Raw genomic sequence first — 25,469 nt, 5'->3', positions numbered from 1 at the left:
AGTCATTGTTAAAAAAACAAGCTAACAATCCTTGCTAACTAGCGTTAGTGAAGCGGCCAGACGGATCTTTCTGCCTCCACCTAAGCTCCGCCCACAAAAAAACGTCACCATGTTTACCAACTGTAAAAGGGTCTATAGAATCTTGCTTAAAAACTGCATAGAGAGGCTCGTTTTATTTGTTGTTTGTTGATTTTCAATTATAAAACTTGTTGAAATGTTTTCAGTGTGAGCATCAGTTCTTTTTGAGCACTTTCATAAATTTTTAACAAAACCGTGATAATATTGATAATCACGATTATTTTGGACACTATAATCGTGATATGAAATTTTCATACCGTCCCATCCCTAATAGACATAGCTGACTTTTTTTTCTCAGAATTGCAAATTTATATCTTGCATTTCTGACTTTTTCTGAGAATTGTGAGATATAAAAGCAGATAAAATAAAAGATATAAAAGTTTTTATTTTTTTATGGTGGAAACTAGCTACCATAATTTAGGAAAATGTATTTTATATAATTAATATATATATATATATATATATATATATATATATATATATATATATATATATATATATATATATTGTTATAATTATAGCCTTGTCCCTAAAATTGAATTACCTATCTTTTTATCCTTGCATATTTGTAGCAACTGATAACTTTCATTCATTCATTCATATTGGTTGTATATCAAAATGTACAGAAGAAAAGGTTTCATTTGTGTTTCATACTTTATTTTATTAATTATACATATTACATGTGCGTATTTAGTATGGAAGCTTGTTTCAGCCATGGAATAAAAGGTAATTGCAACGTTTTATCTCACATATATTTATAATTATTAATATATTATCTATATATTATCTATAAATTATTTATATATTATCTCACATATATTTCACAATTCTGAGAAAAAAGTCAGCTATTTCTATATCCAATCCATCAATTTACCTGACAATTGCAATTCTGACTTCATAACAAAACAAAAAGTCAGAATTGCAAGATATAAATACCCGCAATTGGAAGAAAAATGCCAGAATTGTGAGTTTATATCTTTTTTTCATGTTTTTTATAAATATGTGAGATAAAATGGTGTGAAAAACGTTGATCTGTTTTCCTCATGGCGCATCAGTAAAATGTAAATCTGTAAGTTTTAGCCTGTAATCCATAGGCAGCTCGCTTCATGCTCAAATCCACTTCCTGCAATGCATTATGGATAGGATTTTTAGATCAAGCTCATTTGTGCATTCAGATGTCTTCCATTAGCTCTGCTGATGAAAATGGAAATGGAGCCAAGTGGAAATTGTATTTGTTATTAACATGAATTATGATTGATTAAAAGATGTTTGTCAGGGAAACTATTTTAAAGCCTCTCATTTATCATCATCATCTTAATCATTATCATCAATTATGTCTCTGAAAACTAAAAAATTTTTCTCACACAGTAATTTTTATTTTGGGGGGACTATCCACGATACGTATTGTTGCATTTTTGTATTGCGATATATCGTGGCACACCCCTACTTTACTATTGAAGTCATTGGGGTCCGGCAACTGTTTGGTTACCAGCATTCTTCAAAATATCTTCCATAATTTTCAACAGAAGAAAGAAACTCAAGCAGGTTTGGACCAAATTGAGGGCGAGTAAATGATTAATTTTCTTGTTTGAGTGAATTTTTCACTGGTACTTGTGACTATGTGACAATAAAGGGTTACCTACTTACTTGCTTTCCTTTAAATGAAATGAAGTATATAAATGTTCTCTTGCTGTAGCATCTCTAACGGCTGATGGATGTAGTGTTGTGTAAGAGATATTTCGAGCGTGGCGTGTGGGTTCACATCAGTGACTGAACTGTCTCTTTCATTCGACCACATCACTAGCTCACTTTCCTCCCACCTTGTGGGTTTTGTGTTTATGTGATTAAAAACGTAATTTCTTAGGTGATTCATCAGTAATGTGTGTGTGATGTGTGTCACTTCAGAAAAGGCCATTGAGATGCGGCTGTGTAAGATCGACCACACGGCTCTGCACCCCCACCTGCTGGACATGAAGATCGGGCAGGGCCGCTACGAGCCGGGCTTTTTCCCTCGCTTACAGTCTGACGTGCTCTCCACTGGACCCACCAGCAACAAGTGAGAAGGAATCTTTTCCCAGATGTATTGAGAAATCAATTAAAGGAGTAGTTCACTTTTAAAAAAACTTTTGCTGATAATTTTCTCACCCCCATGTCATCCAAGATGTCCATGTCTTTCTTTCTTCAGTCGAAAAGAAATTAAGTTTTTTGATGAAAACGTTTCAGGATTTTCTCCATATAATGCACTTCAATGGGGACCAAACAGTTCAAGGTCCAAATGAGAGTTTCAGTGCAGCTTTAAACGACACCAGACGATGAATAAGGGTCTTATCAAGGACCCTTCGAGTCATGACTCGAAAAAAAGATTTGTTCATTTTGATGAACGAGTTCGAACAGGAGTCACGAACACTCGTCACAGAACAGAGCAAGGCGAGCATTTGTGCTTATAAAACTTACATTTTGTTATTTATTTTTTAAATGAGTGATTGTTTCGCTTGTTAAGACCCTTATTCATCGTCTGGAATCATTTAAAGCCCTTTGAACAGTTTGCAGTTTGCACTGAAACGGTTTTTTGGACCTTGAACTGTTTGGTTCCCATTGAAGTCTGAAATTCTGGAACGTTTTCATCAAAAACCTTAATTTCTTTTCAACTGAAGAAAGAAAGACATGAACATCTTGGATGACATGGGGGTGAGTAAATTATCAGCAAAAGTTTTTTTAAAAGTGAACTGCTCCTTTAATGACACAAAAGTAGTGCTGGGCGGTGTGACCAAAAATCATGGTATTTTTCAAAATTATACCATTTCCTAGCCTGGGTTTCCCCATAATGCCTTTGTGCAGAGTGATTTTATTCACGCTGTGAGGCAGTCTGGATACCATGAACCAAATTTTCGCCTCAGCAAGGGGACCAATCACAGAACGGGGAGGGAACAGCAAGACGATGAGGACGTCTATGTGACACACTGAAGCAGTTTGTTTATATCTATGGATCAAACATGGCAGTAGACGCAAAGTTACCTTTCGATGCAGCCTTAGATATTATTCTGACGCAAATAAATCTCTGACCCATCGTCTTCTTCCTTGCTCCACATACATCATCTGGCATAATTGAAACGATTGGATACAGGTGCATTTGATATACATTCGTAGCATCCAATAATGTGGCTCTGGGCATTCGTAAACCACGCCTCAAATACGAGAAAATGAACATGTGGTTCCCAGACCACGTCTCAATGTCAATGAGACGTGGTCTGACGTTAGCCGGGCTACTGTCATGGGTGAATATTGTAGAAAAAATTCACACAGGTTTGGAAGGCTGTTTACGGCTGAACAAAAAGCAGCGCGGTGCTCATAAATATCAGGGAAGATTCAATGAAAATAACATTGAACATTTTCTAAAGACTAGCAGTTCACTTCAGATACATTCATATAAAAACACTCACATGTCTATGCCAACCACAAATGGATTTTCCAAAAGGCTGTGTTGATATTGTGAACCAATGAATGGGAAACACTGTAATATAATTTGAGATCTAGTATCAATTATAGTTTATCCTATCCACCTTCACGGTCACACTTAGTAACACTTACAGCTGTGCATCACCACAAAAAAAAAACGTTCCCAACATCGTTTAAGTGACATACACCAGTATTGTGGTATATTAAAAATGCGCATAACAAAAATAAACACCGGTATTCCCTATGAGCCGCCTAGCACCACACACAAGGCTCAGGCACAACATGGACCAGCATCACTTGTTGGTCCTGAAATGAGAAATGACTTTCCCTAAAACATGATTGTTTGCTTGTAAAGCCGGATAGATTCATTCAAGAGTCAGTGAACTGTCAGTTTGAGGGAATTGATTCAAAACCCCTCATTTAGCTATTAGATCACTAAAAATGTTGATGGTTAGTTCACCAAAAAAAGATAAAATCTGTCATTTACTCGCCCTCATCCTTTCGTTCATCTTCATTTCTGGAATTGATATGGTAAAACCGTATCAGAATGCCATTTTTAGTGTTCGTATCATTGTGTGTACTAGTGCTGAGGAAGATCCGCAGCTGAGATTCGGATATGGTAATCAGTGTTTAGTTAGTGTTTTAGTTTCTGACCAATCAGAGCAGAGGAAGCTCTCGGAAAGGAGCTGTTTAGAGAAACCAAATCCTTTATCGAACCTTTTCAGACACTGTGAGAATAGATGTGATGCTGCAATGGATATCATAAGAAAATAAAAGTTTTGTTTTATTTTTTTACCTTTGCATGTAAACCTATTGTAGGAGACTTTTTCTCTGAATCAATGAACTGAGTTATTTATAAAATAATTGATAAATATTCATTTATTTGTATTATTTTGTTTTTTATGTATATATCATCTTATTTCAATTGAATTATAATTGTAATATTGGCGCCCCCCTGTGGTGACATATTTAACTTGTAACTGGAAATGGCAGCAGGACCAGCTTTTAACAGCAATGCAAATGTGCTTATACCGTACAAAACCATGAGGAAGAACTATTTCGACTATTTCAATGAGGAATTACTGTATTTCTTATTGGTACGTGGTATTGTAATGATTACCTATTGTAATGTATATTGTAATATTGTAATGTCATTGTAATGATTCGCTTCCACAGGCACTTTAAATCTGCTTTAAAAGGCTTAAACATGTTGTTGCCCCAGCTTTAGTTGATATTAAATTTGCGTCAAGATCAACGAGGATGCTGCTCCAGCAAGGTGTCTGCTTTGGTAAATCGAGCATTGAGACTCTTTCTCATAAGCCAAGTGCAAACTGTGGAGGCAGGCCAGTGTTTCGAAATGTTTTGTTTTGATCTAACGGTGTTGTTGTGTGTTAGATGGGCGAAGCGCAGTGCACCAGCACAATGGAGGAGACGGGACAGACAGAAACAGCACACTGAACATCTCTATCTGGACAATGACCAGAGAGAGGTGAGTGAGTGAGTGAGTGAGTGTGTATGTGAGTGGGTGAGTGGGTGGGTGGGTGGGTGAGTGAGTGAGTGAGTATGTCAGTGGGTGAGTGAGTGGGTGGGTGAGTGAGTGAGTGAGTGAGTGAGTGAGTGGGTGAGAGTGTATGTGAGTGAGTGTGTATGTGAGTGGGTGAGTGGGTGGGTGGGTGGGTGAGTGAGTGAGTGAGTGTGTATGTCAGTGGGTGAGTGAGTGGGTGGGTGGGTGAGTGAGTGAGTGAGTGAGTGAGTGAGTGAGTGAGTGAGTGGGTGAGTGAGTGGGTGAGTGAGTGGGTGAGTGAGTGGGTGGGTGGGTGAGTGAGTGGGTGAGTGAGTGGGTGAGTGAGTGGGTGGGTGGGTGAGTGAGTGTGAGTGAGTGTATGTGTGTGACGAGTGAGTGAGTGTGCTAGTGTGAGGTATGTGTGTATGTGTGAGTGAGTGTGTGTGTGTGTGTGTGTGTGTGTGTGTGTGTTTTTGAGTGAGTGTTTATAAAACGAAATATTTTGTATATATGGATTGGACGAAGCAAATAAGGAAATATTCAGCACACATCTGAAGTCTTTTAGTGCTACATTTTTGGTGTACACTATTAACGATATTATGCAGTACAATATTTTTGATCACTACATAATTCCCATAATCCCATTTTTGTCATTTCATTGTTTATTATTATTTCCATTTTCTACAGTTTATAATAATAGTAAAGAATGAGTATCCGTGTCTACATTAGTGTGCATGTTTGTTAGTTTTGTGCATGTTTTTGAATGTTGTTCTCTCTCATTCTTTATTTTTCTTTATGAGTTCTGCTGTTTTATTGTCCATTATCATTATCTTATAGTTCCTTTAATAGCATGATTAATGTTTGTTTGTTTGTTTCGTTAACTTTCTCTTCCTGGATCTCTTTTCTTCATCCCTCTTTTTTCACACTTGTCCGTCTCTCTCCTGCCCCCCCCACACACACACACACACACACACACATACACACACACATGCACATACGCACACACACATACATAAACATACACACACATATACTTATGCACACACACACATGCACTCACACACACACACACGCACACTCTCAGCATGTGGAGTGTCTGTTTTCTGAGCTTCAGCTTCAGCTGGCTCTGGACTACTACTGGTTCTCGCAGTCCTTCAGGCCCTGTCTAAAGTCCGTCACGGTGGATGTGGTATGTGATCGATGAGAGATCAGGCTGTGAATCCTAATCTGTGCCCACTCTGACATTCCTCAATGACCTCCCCGTCCTGAAAGCTTGATCCCACTTCCCCACTTGAATGAAATCTCTCCCGAATCAGCCCAGATGTGCAAGTCATTGACAATTTACTGCAGGAAAAAAATGTCTGGGTCGTATGTTACCCCGAAATCAAACTAAAGAAATTAGAAATAATAATAAAAGAGTTTTCATGATGGTTAAATGCATTAAAACCCTCTTCCCCTGTTGTCAGTAGCCTACCATTCTCATTCCTGTACTGCAAATGTAAATGAGATTTTATGAATTTCTTCCGTGGAACGCAAAAAGAGAACATTTTGAATAATACACAGTTGCATTGATGTATACTTGAGTTATGGTGCGCATTTTAGGACACTTTTGTTTTGTGGACTTAACAGTCGCCATTTATTGTTATTTTATCAAATATTCTTTTAATTTTCTCTTTTTGTGCCCCACATAAGAAGAGTATTCCCTTAATTGCCATGGAAAAAAGGATATGATTTAAAAAAAAAATAGGTTTCATTCATATATGTATGTTTAAAAAAAAAAAATTATTTATTTTTTTATAATTTGATTTGGGGGTGAAATATAGCCCGGAAATTTCTTCATTAGAATCAAATGTTATTTAAATGAGATTTGATTAATTTAAGACACAACCAAGTTCAGATTTAATGTTTAGTTATAGGTGTTCTTAGGTCTATCAAACGATTAATCGTGATTAAAATAAAATAAATCCAAAATAAAAGTTTTTGTTTACATAATATATGTGGGTGCACTGTGTTACAGTTACAGTACAGTCTGTGCATAATTATTTTGTGTATATATATATATATATATATATATATATAAATACACACATATGCATTTAAGAAAAAATATTATTTATATGAAAAATATTTATATTTATATATAATATAAATTATATATAAATCTATATACAGTATATACATGAAAATATTTCTTAAATATATACAAGCATGTGTGTGTATTTATAAATGGGAAAACCGAAGGCGTGAACGAATCATGCGTCAGCATCATAAGAACAACTTAAAATGACAGAAACCAGATATTTTGGATATTTTAATTTTGACTCGAGTCTTATTTGGTTACGTGGTGAGGGCGGGGTTGATGACCTATACTGTGACCAACCACCAGGGGGCGATCGAAATGTTTTGCTTTCACTTTTCAGGATGTGTGCAGCACACATGGTTAAGCCCAGTGAACTCTGGGTATTTAGCTGTTTAACTCGTTGTTCAAAAGCCACAAAGTCTTTTCTTTGACGTCATGTAACTTTTTTGATATTCCCTTGCAGAAATACATCCAGGAGGCCAGGAACCTTGGCACCACTCTCCGCCAGCCCAAACTCTCCAACCTGTCGCCGTCAGTCATTGCACAGACCAACTGGAAGTTTGTAGAGGGACTGTTAAAGGAGTGCAGAAATAAGGTGTGCGTTTTGATCTTCCTCTAGGTTTGGTATAGGGCTGCACAATTAATCGCAATTTACATGAAATGGCACTTAAACCGATTTGGCTTATTGCGATTCCAGTCAACTCGCTTTTGTCAAATTAAAATAAAAAAAATTCACATGCACCGTTTTCTTCACGTAAATTCTTCCTTTAATCCAAACTCGTTAGTAAATAAAACAAGAAACAAAATATAATATTAAATCCTAAATATCACGAATGCGGTAAAGAAAACGCACCACCACCTCACTTACCGTCGTAATCCTTAAAGGGCCAGTGTACAATTTTTACACAACAGATTTCAAGGTAAATATAGAGAATATATATCTAATTAGCACACGCAAAGAAAGAAAGTTACAATCAAAACACGAATATTAAACACGAAAACATAATATGCAATAATTGTCAAAATTAGGCTCCTACACGCAGCTTGTCATTGATGTACGGCTCTGTAAACGCTGCTCCATCTGAAAGCACTGCGAGTTTGAGTGTCTTATAATGTGGATTTGAAAAAGCAACACATATTTCCAAACGTGAGAAGCATTTATGAACCTCTTGTCCAACAAAAGACCGCATTTAATCGCATGCTTTTACTCCAAACTCACTTCATAAGGACAGATGATGTGGCTTCTTACACGGAATAAAGCAGTCGTGTGTTTATTAGTCATTAATCAATCGAAGCGTTGCAGTCTTCTGTTTATTCAGCTACAGCGATAGGGATTTCCTGGAATGATGTGTGTTATCGTACTTCTGCGGCGGGGCATATTTGGCGTGTGTGAGTAAGACGCCCTCTGGTGTTCAGATGGAGCAGCATTTGCTAATGAACTGCCGCGCTGGGCGTAAAATAATCGTGCCAGTTTGGTAATAGACTCCGCTTTACATGTTGATGTAATAAACCTGGAATGGGTGATTCAGATAGTTCAAGGATGTAAACTGTAACCCATTTGATCTGTGTCTCAGACGAAGCGCATGCTGGTGGAGAAAATGGGACGGGAAGCGGTGGAGCTGGGACACGGGGAGGTTAGCATCACCGGCGTGGAGGAGAACACGCTCATCGCTAGCTTGTGTGATCTGCTGGAAAGAATCTGGAGCCACGGTCTGCAGGTCAAGCAGGTAAATAGACTTCACACACACTCTGCAAGTACTGTTATGAAAGTAGTAATGTAGTTGCATTGTTTGAAATGGTCCTGTTCTGTGTGTTTTTCAGGGAAAATCCGCCTTATGGTCGCACCTCTTACATTATCAAGAGAGTAAAGAGAAGAGAGACGCCACTCCAGCAGGCCTTGGCCCTCCTGGTAAAATACTTTGAATGTGATAATTAGGGCTGTGCAAAATTTAATTGCGATTAATCGCATCCAAAATAAAAGTCTGTGTTTACATAATATGTTTTTGTGTGCTGTATATAATTATGTTGTATATATAAATACACACACATGCATGTATATATTTAAGAAAATGTGTTATTCATATATAAAATATTTATATTTATATAATATAGATTATGTATTTATAAATATATACAGAATTTAAGCGCAAATAATTCTTAAATATATACATGCATGCATAGGTATTTATATATATATACAGCACACACAAATATATTATGTAAACACAGACTTTTATTTTGGATGCGATTAATCGCAATTAACTTTTTGCCCTAGATACAATCATTTTTGCACTTTGTAACTCTGTTACATCTAATATAAATATTAGATGAAAAACTTAGTCAACTAAAATTACTATAATTAGAACAGTCTTAACCAGATTCCAGCGATGAGCAATTTGTCTGTCCACACCAGACACGACATGACAAAATCAATAAAAAACCTTAGCCAATCAGAAGAGTGTGTAAACGGCGTCTCGCCAAGCACACTGCAAACGCAACCAAATCAATAAAAAATCACAGCCAATCAGAAGAGTGTGTGGGCGGAGTCTCTGCAAGCGCACTGCAGTCGCAACCAAATGCAAGTACGTTATCATATTCATAAATATTACATAATTTTAAAGTGATTAAAAATACATAGTGAAACAATCTTTGTCATAGATTACATTTGTTTGTTCATAATGAGTTCAAAGTTTGAAAATGTACAATAAAAGCTAATTAAAACATTAATTAATAATATAAACATATATATACATAATAATAAAATAACACTGCATTTTATACAGCATAAAACACAAGCGCCAGAGTACATTTTTACAATTGAATACAATATGTGTTTTTATTTTACGTTCACTGAATTTGGTGCAGTGCATTCTGGGATATATGCATTGCTGCCTATATATATATATATATATTTTTTTTTTTTTTTTTTTTTTTTTTTGCTGGTGGAACAACCTCCGCATCGGATATGTTTACTATGATGTCAAAATGCTTTCCAGGTCAGCAGCTCGCTAGGGTTTGGAACAGAAAGCCAGTGCAGTGCTTAGGTAGTTGGCTTTCATTGAAAACATGCTGAAAAGCTTTTGTTATGTTTGATTTTTCAGCATATTTTCCCTGTTTTGTGTCTCAGGTATCATTCATGACACAGAGAGACGGAAGTCGGATGCTAGCTGTGCACTGCCGCCTCTCAAAGTCTCCTTGATCCAGGACATGAGGTGAGCATTAAACCATTATAGTATAAAGTAAAGCAATCTCACTACACAGAAGTGACGAGTCCTTTGCATGTACTCTTCGTTCTTGGTTCTGGCTTTAGTGGTTTTGGTTTGACATATATAGCAATGTGCAGTATGATTAAAAAAAAAAGTGTGTTTTTTTTTTTTTTTTTACATCAAATCATGTAAATATTAGGGCTGTCATGATTAATTGCATCCAAAATAAAAGTTTTTGTTTACATAATATATGTGGGTGCACTGTGTATAATTATTTTATATATATAATACACACAAATGCATTGGTTTTAAGAAAAAAAATATTATTTATATATAAAATATTTATATATAATATAAATTATATATATACAGTATATACATGAAAATATTTCTCAAATATATACATGCATGTGTGTGCATATATATAAAATAATTATCCCTAAAACCGTATTCTGGACAAATTTGGGCAAAATCGTTTTGATTATTTTTTTAAAAATACTTCCCTTGATCTGAGCGGATCAAGACTTGGCTACTTTTCCTAAGTTTGCCTCCAGAACACACACACGTTTTTTTGACTCAATTCTACAATGTTAAGTGGGTGAAAAAAAAAACTCCTTAATCCCGTATTTGCCCAAAAATGGGCACCCTATAGAAATGAATGGGAAAAACTGCAATTTAGAGCACTCTTCTTGTTTTTTTGTAAAAAATAATATAGGCTTAACTCTACCCCTAAAATACAATACTGAACTTGTAAATGGGCATGTTAAAAACAAAGAAAGGATAATGTAGTCACTGCACCAATGCAACAAAATAAAGGAACGGGATGTCCATCGAATGAGCTCACATTACTACATCAGTCATTTAAAGTGACAATTTGTGTGTCAGTACATCAGAATAAACCTGTTTTGTGTATACATTTTTCTTTTTGTAATTCCAAAAAACAAGAATCAGATTGATAGTCAGACAATATGAAACTATACCCTGAAACCTAAGGATGTATTTTTCATTAATTTTAGTTTATACAGTTTAACATTTAAATCAATTTATGAACTGAAACTGAATTTTTTATATGGTTTTTATGAAAGCACAGGTAGGCTGAGCGTGTATGGTCTTAGATGGGAAGGGGGAGGGGGGTGTGACTCCTCACATCGCGTGAAGAAAGCACTGAGACGTTTCATGTCGCCACATTATTTCCAGCCTAATTAACACCAGACCCCCTGCTGAGCTGAACTGTGCCAGTGCATGAACCCCTCGGCGTAACTTTAGCCATGTTAGCATCTCCTATTGACAATGCATTCAACAGAAATGGTGTTAACAGCACAGTATTTATCATAAAAGTATTACCTTCGTGGTACCTTTTTTTCCTGATGTCGGCGTAATATAGTGCATTAATATTATGGCTGCAGGTCTACTTGAAAATCTGGCTTCAGCAGAGTGTAATTGTGAGGTTTGTAGAGTCTGGAGGGCAGAGCTGAACGCTATAATGCATTTATGTAATGGAAGGTCAGACAGTGTGGACTACTAGAGGTGGAGTGGACGAGAATGTGTCTGGACGTGGCATGTATGATAGCGACTGGCTGATGCTCGAGGGAGTCTGAGACATTTCTCCTGCCCCCATTTTCTCTCCTGAAACGCTGGCGAATTCCCATCGCACTGCAAACCTGTGCATGGCGGGATCTCACCAAGAGCCCTTTTGATTTTTATGGCTCGTTTCGAGTGAGCGGTACGGTTCGTTACAGTATGCTAGCGTTTCCGCCGCCAACAGTACCGTAAAGAAGCGATCGACGTAATTTTTGCGCGAAGAAGGAAGCGACATAGTAAACAACAATGGATGACATACTATGGCTAGCCGTTTTAACTTTTATTCATTTCCAGGATATTAATTGTTGATATCAACAATTCAATGGCTACTAGTAAAAAATGAAAATGTATTTCTGATATCAATCTTGTTTTAGATATCTAAAATGGCTTTCTTACTAGTAACAATCTCATTCATGATATCAGAAATACATTTTCAGATATCAAAAATGAAAGGTTTAACTAGTAGCAGTTGAATTGTTGATATCAAGAATAGACATTTCAGCTAGTGACAATTTAGTTCACATTTTTACTAGTAACAATGTAATTATTGTAGGGCTGTGCAAAAATTAATTGCGATTAATCGCATCCAAAATAAAAGTCTGTGTTTACATAATATATTTGTGTGTGCTGTATATAATTATTTTGTATATATAAATACCTATGCATGCATGTATATATTTAAGAATTATTTGCGCTTAAATTCTGTATGTATATATATATATATATATATATACATAATCTATATTATATAAATATAAATATTTTATATGTGAATAACACATTTTCTTAAATATATACATGCATGTGTGTGTATTTATATATAGAAAATAATTATATACAGCACACACAAATATATTATGTAAACACAGACTTTTATTTTAGATGCGATTAATTGCAATTTATTTTTGCCCAGCCCTAAATTATTGATATCAAAAATGATATTTCTACTAGTAAAAAATATATTCTTGATATCGACAATTGATTTTGAATGGCAGCCTATGGTGACATTTCACTAGTGAAAATACAATTACAGATATCAGTAATTAAATTGTTGCTAGGGCTGTCAAACGATTAATCGCATCCAAAATAATCGTTTTTGTTTACATAATATACGCGTGTGCACTGTGTATAATTATTTTGTATATATATATATATATATATATATATATATACACACACACATGCATGTTATTTAAGAAAAAATATTATTTAAATATAAAATATTTATATTAATGTAAATCTATATATACATGAAAATATTTCTTAAATATATACAAGCATGTGTGTGTATTTATATATATAAAATAATTATACACAGTGCACCCACATATATTATGTAAACAAAAACTTTTATTTTGGATGCGATTAATCGCGATTAATCGTTTGACAGCCCTAATTGTTGCTATCAAGAATTCATATCCTGGAAATGAATAAAAGCTAAAATGACTTGCTACAGTCATATAGCACATCTTGTTCTTGCTTCTTGGCATGTTTGTTTCTCAATACCAAGTAGCCCCCGCAAAGTCCGACTCAGGAGAATGACTCCCAAGGACGCGAGTCCAGTAATTCTGCTAATCTGGAACAGCGCGTTCTTGAAAGCATCACTCATCTCGCTCTGCTACTCCGGTTATCTCTGTTTGTACATTTTAGACAACAATAAAACGAAAACATGTTATAAAACACCACTCAGCTCATTTTTGAGTTCATTTAAGTACATTTTAAAGATTATAAGCACAGAAATGTGGTTCAGGCAACGCATAGCCTATTGATTATATTCACTGCATGCATGTACGGTAGCCTATATTTATAATAAAACTAAACAGAAAACACAACCCTTTTCGTTTAAATTTAAAAATATTAAACAAATTCCAGATATGTGCATGGGTACAAATGTTGCAATAAACAACATTACAGATGATCTTGTAATAAAATAAAAAATGACAACTCAACCCTATGTCTTGGAATTTGAAAACCATTTAGGGATTCGAAACCCATTGGAAAAATAAAATACTCTTTCGTTCAGAGTATTTAAGTTAAGTCAAGTCACCTTAAAATTCACTTTTCGAAAAAACTTTTGCTGATAATGTACTCACCCCCATGCATCCAAGATGTCCATGTCTTTCTCTCTTCAGTCGAAAAGAAATTAAGGTTTTTGATGAAAACGTTCCAGGATTTTCTCCATATAATGGACTTCAATGGGAACCAAACGGTTCAAGGTCCAAATGAGAGTTTCAGTGCAGCTTCAAAGGGCTTTAAACGACATCAGACGATGAATAAGGGTTTTATTTAAGACCCTTTGAGTCATGACTCGAAAAAAGATTTGTTCATTTTGATGAACGGGTTCGAACAGGAGTGTCCCGAACGCGCATCACAGAACAGAGCAAGGCGAGCATTTGAGCTTATAAAACTTAAACTTTTTTATTTATTTTTTAAATGGCCGATCGTTTCGCTAGAGTCGTTTAAAGTCGTTTAAAGCTCTTTAAAGCTGCTCTGAAACTGTCTTTTGGACTTTGAACCGTTTGGACCCCATTGAAGTCCATTATATGGAGAAAATCCTGGAATGTTTTCATCAAAAACCTTAAATTTTTTTGGACTGAAGAAAGAAAGACATGGACATCTTGGATGACGTGGGGGTGAGTAAATTATCAGGAAAAGGTTTTTTAAAAGTGAACTACTCCTTTAATTTATATAGGGCTTTTAACAATACAGAATGTTTCAAAGCAGCTTTACATTGATAATAAGCAATTCAAGTAACAGAGATTGTTTTGACTTTACAGCAGCTCTAGAATAAAGTTATCCAGCTAAAGTTAGTTTTTGATTGATTCACTTCCATTGCAAAGATCATTAATCTTGGCTAACATTCCTTTTATCTCATGCCGCGATGTGGCGTCACATCTTGTTAGTTCGTTTGCATAATTCTAGTGGAAATTGGAATTGAAAGTCCTGTTATCAGTATATGACATCTGTTATCTGTCATTTTCCAGGCACATCCAGAACATCAGTGAGATCAAGACGGATGTTGGGAAGGCCAGGGCATGGGTGCGTCTCTCCATGGAGAAGAAGCTACTATCCCGGCACCTGAAACAACTGCTGTCGGACCATGAGCTCACTAAGTAAGACCTATCGACTCGTTCTTTAGTGGTGTAGAAGGTGATGTACTGTAGAGTAGAGACGAACACTTTCAAGTGTAAGAGATGTAGCACAGCAAAGAATACGGCTTCATTAAAAATGAAGTGTTTTTTTTTTTTTGTTATGTATTATTAATGGGCCTTGAGCTGAAGTGGCTCATCCACACTCTTTGTGGTGTCCTCTTCTGACCTGAAGAACTCATTTTCTTCAGGTTCTTTAAACATGCACTTGACTTTTATCTCAAAGCTGTATGATTTACAATGTTTGGTTGTGTTTATTTGAAGGAAACTCTATAAGCGATATGCTTTCTTGCGCTGCGATGATGAAAAGGAGCAGTTCCTCTACCATCTCCTCTCTTTCAACGCTGTGGACTACTTCTGCTTTACCAATGTCTTCACAACAATTAGTAAGAGGATTCAATCTCGAATTGCAGACACATCATTTTAAGAGTTTACTATATATATATATATAGATATATATATGAAGAGTTCAGATGCAAAAGCCTCTAAATGCCATTTGAAATTTTCTTCTAAAATGATCATTTTTATCAAGCTTGTATATTTAAGTTCAGTAATTTCACTTAAATGGCAATGAAGATTACCTATTAATTGTCATTTAAGTGAAATTACTGAACTTAAATATACAAGCTTGATAAAAATTGTCATTTTAGAAGAAAATTTCAAATGGCATTTAGAGGCTTTTGCATCTGAACTCTTCATATATATATATATATATATATATATATATATATAACTCTCAGCCCTAATTGTTACTCTCAACTACAAAAGCTTAATGGTTTTAAACCCTGAAGCCCTCCACTAATCTAATATGGGATTTATGAATGTCTGTTTATGCAGCAGCATATCTTACATACTAATTAATATAAAAATATATATTAGAATTATACATTTCATATTAATATAAATAATTAACATTTTTGAGGCATTTTCGTGTCTTTAGACTCACGTTAAATGAATGTGGCCTAATAAAATGTGCGTTAAATCACTGTTAAATCACATGTGTTGCTTAATATTGCATCACTAGCCAAATTAAAACATGTATATTTATTATAATAACTCTTGTATCAAATAAAGTACTCTTGACCTCGTCCTTTGTTTTGTTCACAGTGATACCGTACCACGTGGTCATCATTCCTAGTAAGAAACTAGGTGGCTCCATGTTTACGGCCAACCCCTGGGTGTGCGTCTCAGGGGAGCTCGCTGAGACTGGGGTCCTGCAGGTCCCCAAAAATACTCTGGAGATTACGTTTGAGGTGATACACCTACGCTCTTTAACTCATTACCCCGTTTCAGAATCAGAATGAACTTTATTCGCCAAGTGTGCGCAAACACAAAATTTAATTTTGGGAATTTATTGTGGTTTTCAGGAGCTCTGGGTACATGCACACATACACACATGCATACATACATACTTAAATGCATATATACACGCATGCATACATACATACATACTTGCATACATGCATACACAGATACATATATACATACATACATACATACATACTTGCATGCATGCATACACACACATATATATATTTAATATATATATATATACATACCTACATGCATGCATACACACATACATATATACATGTATATACATACATACATACACACACACATGCATACATGCATACATACACGCACACATGCATACATACATACATACATACCCACATGCATGCATACATGCATACATACACACATACATGCTTGCACACACACATGCATGCATACATACATATATACTACATACATACATACATACATAAATACTTGCATGCATACATGCATATATACGCATACATGCATACATACTTTCATGCATACATACACAAATGCTTGCATACATGCATGCATATATACATTCATGCATACATGCATGCATACACACATACATGCATGCATATATACATACATACATAAATACATATATACATATACAAGATTATAGAAAGAACATTTATATAAGTACGATAAATAAGAATTAAAAAATAATACATTAAAAAGTAATAAAGTTTCACTATATATTTGAGCACCATGTAGCACACAAATTGACTATTGAAACCCCCAAGGTGACTTCCTGTTTTGGTAATCTGTTTGTTCGAGGTTTGTTGTATAATTCTGTTTGTACTTCACACAGTGCCAGAACCTGGGGAAGCTGACCACCATACAGATGGGCCACGATAACTCAGGGCTGTATGCTAAGTGGCTGGTGGAGTGCGTAATGGTCCGCAATGGGATCACAGGGCACACGTACAAGTGAGTGCCAAGATTTTAGTAGCACCATGATCACATTATCCATTACTAGTCCCTCAACTGACGGTCTGTTGTGTAGGTTTCCGTGCGGCCGTTGGCTGGGTAAAGGAGTGGATGATGGCAGCTTGGAGAGGATACTGGTGGGCGAATTGGTGACTAACACGGAGAACGAAGAAAGAATGTGCCGGACTCCTCCAATGCAGCAATCCCCCGGGATGATGCGAAGATTTGTCACCATTTCTCCAAACAGCAAACCAAGTGTGTGCTTGGAAGTTTTTATAAAAGTCAAAAGTCACAGCTTATGTATTTTATAACTGCACTTATTGCTGGAGGATATTTGTTGTCTCAAGCATGTTTCCCGTTGTGTGTCCTCTAGAGTTAAACACAGGCCAGATCCAGGAAGGAGTGGGAGAGGCCATTAATGGGATCGTCAAACACTTCCATAAGCCAGAAAAAGAGGTAAAGACAAACAAAGAGTGGAAAGGAGAAATGTGGATGAAATCAGCGTATATTGATGATCTCTCTTCTTTCTTCTCTTGTAGAGAGGAAGCCTCACGTTGCTTTTGTGTGGAGAGTATGGTTTAGTTTGGGCTCTAGAGCAGGTGTTCCAGCATGGATTCAAGTCACCACGCCTTTTCAAGAACGTCTTCATTTGGGACTTTCTTGGTAATAAATACTGTTGCATTCCATAACATTTTTTTTATGATTAAGTTCTCATACTTGGTGTTTTTGTCCTATCAGACATGATTAAGTGTTATTCATATTGTATATTTATTAGGGCTGGTTATTGACACATTTCACAATTCGATTCGATTTCGATTCACAAGCTTGCAATTCGATTTCGATTCGATTCAATATTGATTATTTTGGATTTTGGATTAGTTTATTTTACAATAAATGGCAAATTTTCTCAAGGAAATCAAATCTCTTAACTAATGCTGTAAACTATGGGAGTCTAGTTGTAGCCTACTAGGCTTCATTAGCCTAATTACACTTTTATTAATTTTTATAATAAGAAGATTATATAAAAATAAACTTTTAAATGGTGGCTGTCATAAAAACTTGCCAGATTTATTCAAATATGCATTAAATATTGAAGAACATTAAGATTATAATGCATATGTAATATGGTGTATATATTTAGCAAAATGCTCCTCTCTGGAGTTATTTTTTCTATCTGACTAACGAGTTTATGTGGGTTTTCTGAGGTAAATATGACGATACATGACATTGATTACAAGCTGTTGACGTCTTTCCACGGTTGAAACACTGATTGAGCGAATCAATGTGACGTAATGCGAAGTTGTACTCTCTTTTAACACACTTTCAGATGCTCGTTCATGTTTATTTCGCGCTGTAACTGGTATTATTAACCCGGAAGAGAGATCAGCGCTGCTGCTTCTCTTGAGCTGCACCAGAGCGATCTCATGCCACAGCGCCAAAACGTTATTTATGTTTTTTAGTTTCTAAAGAAAATGGACGTAATTTGACAATTGAGACGTTGTTTCATGTCAATAGTAACAAAGGACAAAGATTATTGCGATTTTTTTGGGATGCGCGCAGCCGCGATACAATGTCCCATTCATTCAAATGAAACAGGATGACTAATCGATTCTTGAGATTTAAGAATCGATATCGGTTCGTAAAGATGAGAATCGATTAATATCGAGAAATCGATATTTATTACCCAGCCCTAATATTTATACTGCATATTTTGATCAAGAGCCGCCCACTTAGACAGGAAGAGAAGTTTGATTGACATGTAAAGGAATCGATCACAGTTTGTTTTGTTTATGTGCCTTTTTATTCACTACTGTCAAATTACTTTTTAATTTTTTAAGGAATTAATACTTCTATTCAGCAAAAATGCATCAAATTGATCAAATCTGACAGTACAGACATTAATAGTATTACAAAAAAATACTTTCAAATAAATGCTTTTTATGTGAACTTTTCTATTCATTAAAAGTCAACGAATCCTTAAAATTGCTTTTGTCTTTTTGTCCTCAAAAATGTTAAGCAGCACAGCCGTTTTCAACATTGATGATTATAGTGAGAAATGTATCTTGAGCATAAATCCACATATCAGAGTGATTTCTGAAGACTGGCGTAACGATGCTGAAAATTCAACTTTGAATCACAGGAATAAATTACACTTTCACATTTATTCAAATGGAAACCGGCTATTTTAAATTGTAATAATATTACCATTTTTCCTGTACATCTTGGCGGTCTGTAGTTTGCAGCTGAGACTAGGAGTTTGTTATAACCTAAATCCTATTGGGAACATGAGTGATACCTCAAAATGTTGCCAATTATCCTAAATCCTTCTGTTTCATATTCTGTATTGCCACAGAAAAATCACAGGTTTACTTTGAGAGCGCGGAGCAGAGTCAGATGACCCAGGACGAGAACTGGCTGATGAGAGTCCGTCATTTCTGCCATTTCATGCGCGCCATCAACGGCACACCCAGAAACATCGGCAAAGATGGGAAGTTTCAGATGCTGGTGTGTCTCGGCGCCAGGTTGGTCATTATTTACGTTGGTCTTTTTTACTGTTTTAGAGTATTTCTTAGTTTTAACCCCTTAACTGTCACCGTCCCGGTACCAGGACGACTAACTTTACTTCACTATATTTCTATTAAATCTTAATCTAATTATGACAAATTATATATTGTTGGAAAGGTCTGAGACTTCTAAATAGATTTTCTACCCGTGTTTTGTGTTACAAATTATGTAGAGTAATTGATGAATTTATGATAAGAGTGCACCTCAAAAAATCTGCATCATAACAGGAGTTCTGTAGCCTGACTTCGTCATATTCAAGAAAGAATATGAGTCTGAAACTGCTCTATTGGGCTTTGATTGAGGCGTGTCGTAACCGAACCAGGACAAAAAAAAAACTTGAGGGCGGTAGACCTACCAACCAATCAGAGCAACGCATAGTCAACTCCTTTGCATAGCGCAGTTTTCAAATACAGAACGTAGCCTAACTTTATTTATTTTAGAAGTTAAATAACGAGTGTTACTTCTTTTACTTACTTCTCCATGAGTGCCACCAAAGGAGAAACCACAACGACCACAGGCTTTTCATTACGTCCCATCTTCTTAACGACCGTCAGAGCCAGCTGATAAGTTACACTTTTCCCGAATCGTGTAGGAAGGACGACAAAAATATCTTTCCGACCGACAAATGCCTTGATTGCAGTTCTCTGTTTGTCTATTAAAATGAATGCGCTGGCGATTTATTTTACAAAAGACGCGGCAGCGGAATCTATACATCTCATTTCTCCAGCTGCAGTCATCTTTGACAAGCGCACTTTGATGACGTGAGGATTACGTTACTGAAGACCACCTGTCAATCATTGTATAAAGCCCGCCCTGGCAATTTGATTGGCCCGATGATTTCTGAACCGATCATAATTACTCCTCAATGGATCGATGCACCCACTTTTAATCATTGAAACTTCTGTTTTTATGCTAAAAGTTCATAATAAAACATATAATCTAGTATTTTTCAATAAAAAATACCAAAATATAATATAATATTATCCTCCAAAAATTATAATGTATATATATTATCCTCTAAAATATAATATAATTTTTTTTATCGCCTTTTTTATTATATCCCATATTTTAGTAGTTATCATAAATTAGGTAACATTTGAAAGCTTATAAACCGTTTTATAATTGAAAATTGCGTTACCATAGAAACCGTACTTATTTTATCAGGCTCCTCCCCTTTTGGGCATCATTATATTTCATAATTTATGATCAAAACCTTTTCTAATCTTGAGACAGAATTGATATTTGGACAGAAATGTATTAATTTGTTTAGGCAGAATGTATACAACTAAATTCAATGGAATTCAATGGCACCCGGTGGCTATTTTTGGTACTACGCCTGAACAAAATCGCACGGGAACTTCAATTTTTGTGATATCAACTTCAAAATTGGAACATAACTTAGTTAGATTTATGGCTTTGATTTTATAGTAATTTTAGAGTAAAAATATTTTGTAAAATATATATTTTATATAAAATGAAAAATATATGATACAGTATATTTGATTTACTGTGAATTTAAACTTCCAAAACTTTTTCATACTTTCATTTTTTTTTAATGTTTTCACTTCAGCAATAATCTGCTGAGTGTTTCCTTTAAAACAAGACCAAACTTGTATATTCCAAAGCATTCTTGAATTACAACCATTTAAGTGTGAATAGTGCATTTTAACCCCCATTCTCAAAAATGGGGGTGAGAGCTAAGGGGTTAAACAAAATAACCCCTATGGAACGTTCTGTATAAGGTATTTTTAGGTTATTTAAAAATAACCACCCCGCAACATTTTGGGAACATTATTTTATGGTTGCAAAAAATAAAACCTAAAAAGAACATTCCCATAACATTCTTTGTTTCTGAAAAACCAAACCAAACGGAAACCAAATAGTAACGTTAGGGGAACATTGTGTTTGCTGGGACTTGCTGTTCTCTGGTGGAGAGATCGACACCCTTCGACTCTGTAGAATATTTACATGAACAAACAGCTATATTACTCAAGGGTCTTTGAGATGAATGGAGATGCTCTTTTGTCACATCTGCTGTCTTTCTGCTTGCAGAGATCACCTGCTGCACCACTGGATCGCGCTCCTCGCCGAGTGTCCAATCACAGCACAGATGTACGAGGACATGGCGCTCTTAAAGGACCATTCTCTGGTGAACTCTCTGATTCGAGTGCTACAGACTCTGCAGGAATTCAATATCACTCTGGAGGCGTCTCTCGTCAAAGGCATCGGGATCTAACGCGAACTAACACACAGATCAGCGGGACCATGGACTAACGTTTTTGTTTTTTTACATGGACAGACTTGAACAAGGACTTAACCTGGCTTACGTTAAAGCTACTGTCATGTTTGCCATATATTAAGTGCAATGAGTCTTTTCAAACGTGTCATCATTTTTATCATCTGACGTTCAAATATGTCCTCTATTTTGATCCATACGTTTCTGGAAAGGTGAAAACTCCCACCTGTGCTAAACCGTTTTACTGAAAGCTCAATATTTTTCGTTGTTGTTGTGGACTGCTGACAATGGCTATATTTAAAAGGGAAACATGTGAGAAAAACTGTTATTATATTTTCAAAGAAGAACAGTGTTATTTTGATATGTGTCAGGTTGCTTGCTCTGTGCTCTAATCGAATCCATACTGTCACCATGCAGAGTTTGAAGCAAATGATGTAGAAGTATGCTTTATAAGTACAACTTGTGGGGAATTCTTATTTTACTCACCAAAAGGGTGACACTTTACTTGAAGCGGTGTGCATAAGACTAACATGACCCCTTCATAATCATGACATGTTTGTGACAAGTGTCATTCGCTCACTCTTAATGCAAATATGACATTGTTTGAGATGTCTTTGTTGTGACACCTTGACATACACCAATACATCATAACCAGTCAGTGTCTTTGTTATGACACCTTGACATTACTAAGACAACACAACCTGTCATAAACATGATTAATTATCAAACGTAAGAAACCACCTAGCTTTATTGGTTAACATTACATTAGCTAACATTGGCTGTCATAAATCATTATAACTTTTTAATGACAAATTCAATTAGTACCACTGTAGTTGAGGTCACATGACACAGTTATAATGGCCTCATGACAGCCAATGTCAAAGCCAACCACATTTTACGTCAAGTTGTCATGACAAAGACACTGACAGGTTATGATTTTATGGTTTATGTCAAGGTATCACAACAAAGACATCTTAAACAAAGTCATATTTGCATTCAAAATGTCATAACTGAGCGAATGACACTTAATGACAGTTGTCATAAACATACATAAACCTTCCTTCATATTCAAGACATATGTCATGGTTATGAACGTATCTTATGCACACATTCAAGTAAAGTGTTACAAATAAAAGAAAGTAATTTTTTTTTTTTAAACAAAACCAGAGGCTTGTGTGATTTCAAATGCAAATCAGTTTAAAGAGACAGTTCACCCCATACATTACACTACCGGTCAAAGTTTGGAATAATGTTTTAGGCTGTTTACGCTGAAACGATTCTGAAGAGAAAACGCAAAAGTGGCGTTGCGTTATCACTTTTTATTCTGCGTTTAGACCGGCGTTTTGGGTGGGAAATCCGCGTGTATTTATTTAGTGACGCAAAAGTGTGAAATTCAATGTAGTATGCACTCCAGGCGGCTAGGTGGCGATGTGAAGCGCTGCCACACAACAACGCCAAGTCCGCGCGCTTGCGTACAACATTCACTGGCAACCAGACGTTTGCGTTTTTACCCTTTACACGTGGAGCGTTTTTAAGATTTCCACTCTAGAGGGTGGTTTCACTTTTTTCGTTTTTAAGCCCCAAAAACGGCGTCACCATGTAAACGAAAGACGCATCTGATAAAATATTTTTACGTTTTCACCCGGAATCGTTCTCGTGTAAACAGGACCTCAATGTTTTTGTTATTTTTTGAGAAGTCTCTGCAGCTCACTATTGCGAAACATTATTACAATTTTAAATAACTGTTTTCTATTTTAATAAAAATGTCATTTATTCCTGTGATGCAAAATGTTGAATTTTCAACATCGTTACTCCAGATTTGTGGATCATGTGACACTGAATACTGGAGTCATGATGCTGAAAATTTTACTATAGAGATAAAAAACAGTTGTAATAATATTTCACAATATTATTGTTTTTACTGTATTTTTGATCAAATAAAGGCAGTCCGTGTGAGCAGAATAGACTTGAGTCAGTCACCATTTACTCATTCCAAACCCTCTTTCTTTCTTCCCCATGCAATGAAAGTGAATGGTGACCACAGTTCATTAAATGGGAAAAGAGCAGCTTGGACGTTCATATAAATATCTCCTTTTGTGTTCCACGTAGGAAAAGGGTGAACTGATGATCCCCTAAAATCATAGATGTGACTTCTGAAAGTGATGTCCAAACATATTTTATGAGAGTAGAGAACAATCAACGTAGAAAGGATAACATTAGCGTTTCACCTAATAAGCAGTTGCAGCAACCGATGTATCCTTTTAAAGCAGCGTAACACTCTTTAGCCCTCAGGTCTCGACTGTGGGCGACTCTAATGCCATATTTAAAGTAGAATTAAACTGGCACAGCTGCTGTGTTTGTGTCCCTAGTTAAACCCCAGCAGCCCCTCTGTTTCTGCTATGCAATATTCACAGCTCCAACAGTTTGTTATTGAATATTGATTGCAATTATTCGCCTGTTTTTAGAGTGTAGCATCATTCGTAGGATGTACCTTGGAGAAGCACATCAAAGGCTGATTGATATTCATGTGCCAATTTCATCATGAATGTTCTGGTTCCTGTTCAAACACAGCTGGCATGAGCATTCTGGGAGTTTTTCTTTCTTTCTTGTGTTTTATCTCGATACATTTATAGACAACGCAGTGTAATGTAGTGTTAAATATTGAACAATTGTGTACAGTGTATAAAATGTATTAAAGGTGACAATTCAATATGGTTATGAATGATGCTTCAGCTTTTTTTTTAAATGATGCAAGTTTTTGACTTTCATCAAGACCAAAATAGGTTTAATTATTTCTTTGCAGTACAATCAGTTAGTTTTTTTTAATTAGTATTAAATATTTTCATGTCCAGTTTAAGAAACATTTGTATTAGACTTTTATTGTTTAATAGCCATATTAATAAAGAGACTAAGTGGAATATTTTGTAGTATTAAAAGGGTGATTAAAAATGTGAAAAACTAAGAAAAAAAACAGCCCCTCATTGCTGAACCTTATACTTAATACTTTCTTTCAAGCGAGTTTAAAAAAAAAAGAAGTTCACGAACCTCAACTTTAACGATATGAAATTTTATTTTTAAAATAAACTTCTGACGAGTTGTAAGGAAAAAGTACATGGACACGTTATTTTAAACTAATATTATTTAAAAAAAAAAAAAAAAAACGCTGGTCGATCTTTTAATGCAAACTGCGTTTCACTGACTGAAGACAAGACATAATAAAATCACTTTATCGGGAACATTACATTTTATAATATAATAGAATATAATATAATATACAAACAGTCTCGTACTCCAAGCATTCGAGCTACAACATAGCGGGAAACGAGTCGTCCATTCACACACATTCAAGTCA

General features: G+C 35.6%; 1 protein-coding gene across 3 annotated transcripts in view; it reads left to right on the top strand.

Annotated features, from left to right (window-relative positions):
- dennd5a (DENN domain containing 5A) overlaps positions 1 to 24,839 on the top strand; it is a 62,390-nt gene extending 37,551 nt beyond the window's left edge. For 2 of the 3 annotated variants that reach the window (XM_039690880.2, XM_039690879.2), the window contains 15 exons: positions 1,984 to 2,134; positions 4,930 to 5,023; positions 7,582 to 7,713; positions 8,693 to 8,845; positions 8,940 to 9,027; positions 10,246 to 10,330; positions 14,890 to 15,018; positions 15,319 to 15,440; positions 16,162 to 16,307; positions 17,198 to 17,316; positions 17,393 to 17,571; positions 17,690 to 17,772; positions 17,856 to 17,979; positions 19,670 to 19,838; positions 21,934 to 24,839. In XM_039690880.2, the coding sequence (XP_039546814.2) occupies positions 1,984 to 2,134; positions 4,930 to 5,023; positions 7,582 to 7,713; positions 8,693 to 8,845; positions 8,940 to 9,027; positions 10,246 to 10,330; positions 14,890 to 15,018; positions 15,319 to 15,440; positions 16,162 to 16,307; positions 17,198 to 17,316; positions 17,393 to 17,571; positions 17,690 to 17,772; positions 17,856 to 17,979; positions 19,670 to 19,838; positions 21,934 to 22,117 (1,958 nt within the window). In that variant the 3' untranslated portion in view covers positions 22,118 to 24,839. Of the gene's footprint in view, positions 1 to 1,983; positions 2,135 to 4,929; positions 5,024 to 6,122; positions 6,228 to 7,581; positions 7,714 to 8,692; positions 8,846 to 8,939; positions 9,028 to 10,245; positions 10,331 to 14,889; positions 15,019 to 15,318; positions 15,441 to 16,161; positions 16,308 to 17,197; positions 17,317 to 17,392; positions 17,572 to 17,689; positions 17,773 to 17,855; positions 17,980 to 19,669; positions 19,839 to 21,933 lie in introns of all 3 variants that reach the window. The other variant, XM_039690881.2, reaches the window with a different exon arrangement.
- The last annotated feature ends 630 nt before the right edge of the window (positions 24,840 to 25,469 follow it).

Source organism: Pimephales promelas, chromosome 1 (assembly GCF_988280905.1).
Source record: "Pimephales promelas chromosome 1, fPimPro1.hap1.1, whole genome shotgun sequence".
Lineage (NCBI taxonomy): Eukaryota > Metazoa > Chordata > Actinopteri > Cypriniformes > Leuciscidae > Pimephales > Pimephales promelas.
This window is presented reverse-complemented; position numbering and strand designations above follow the sequence as displayed.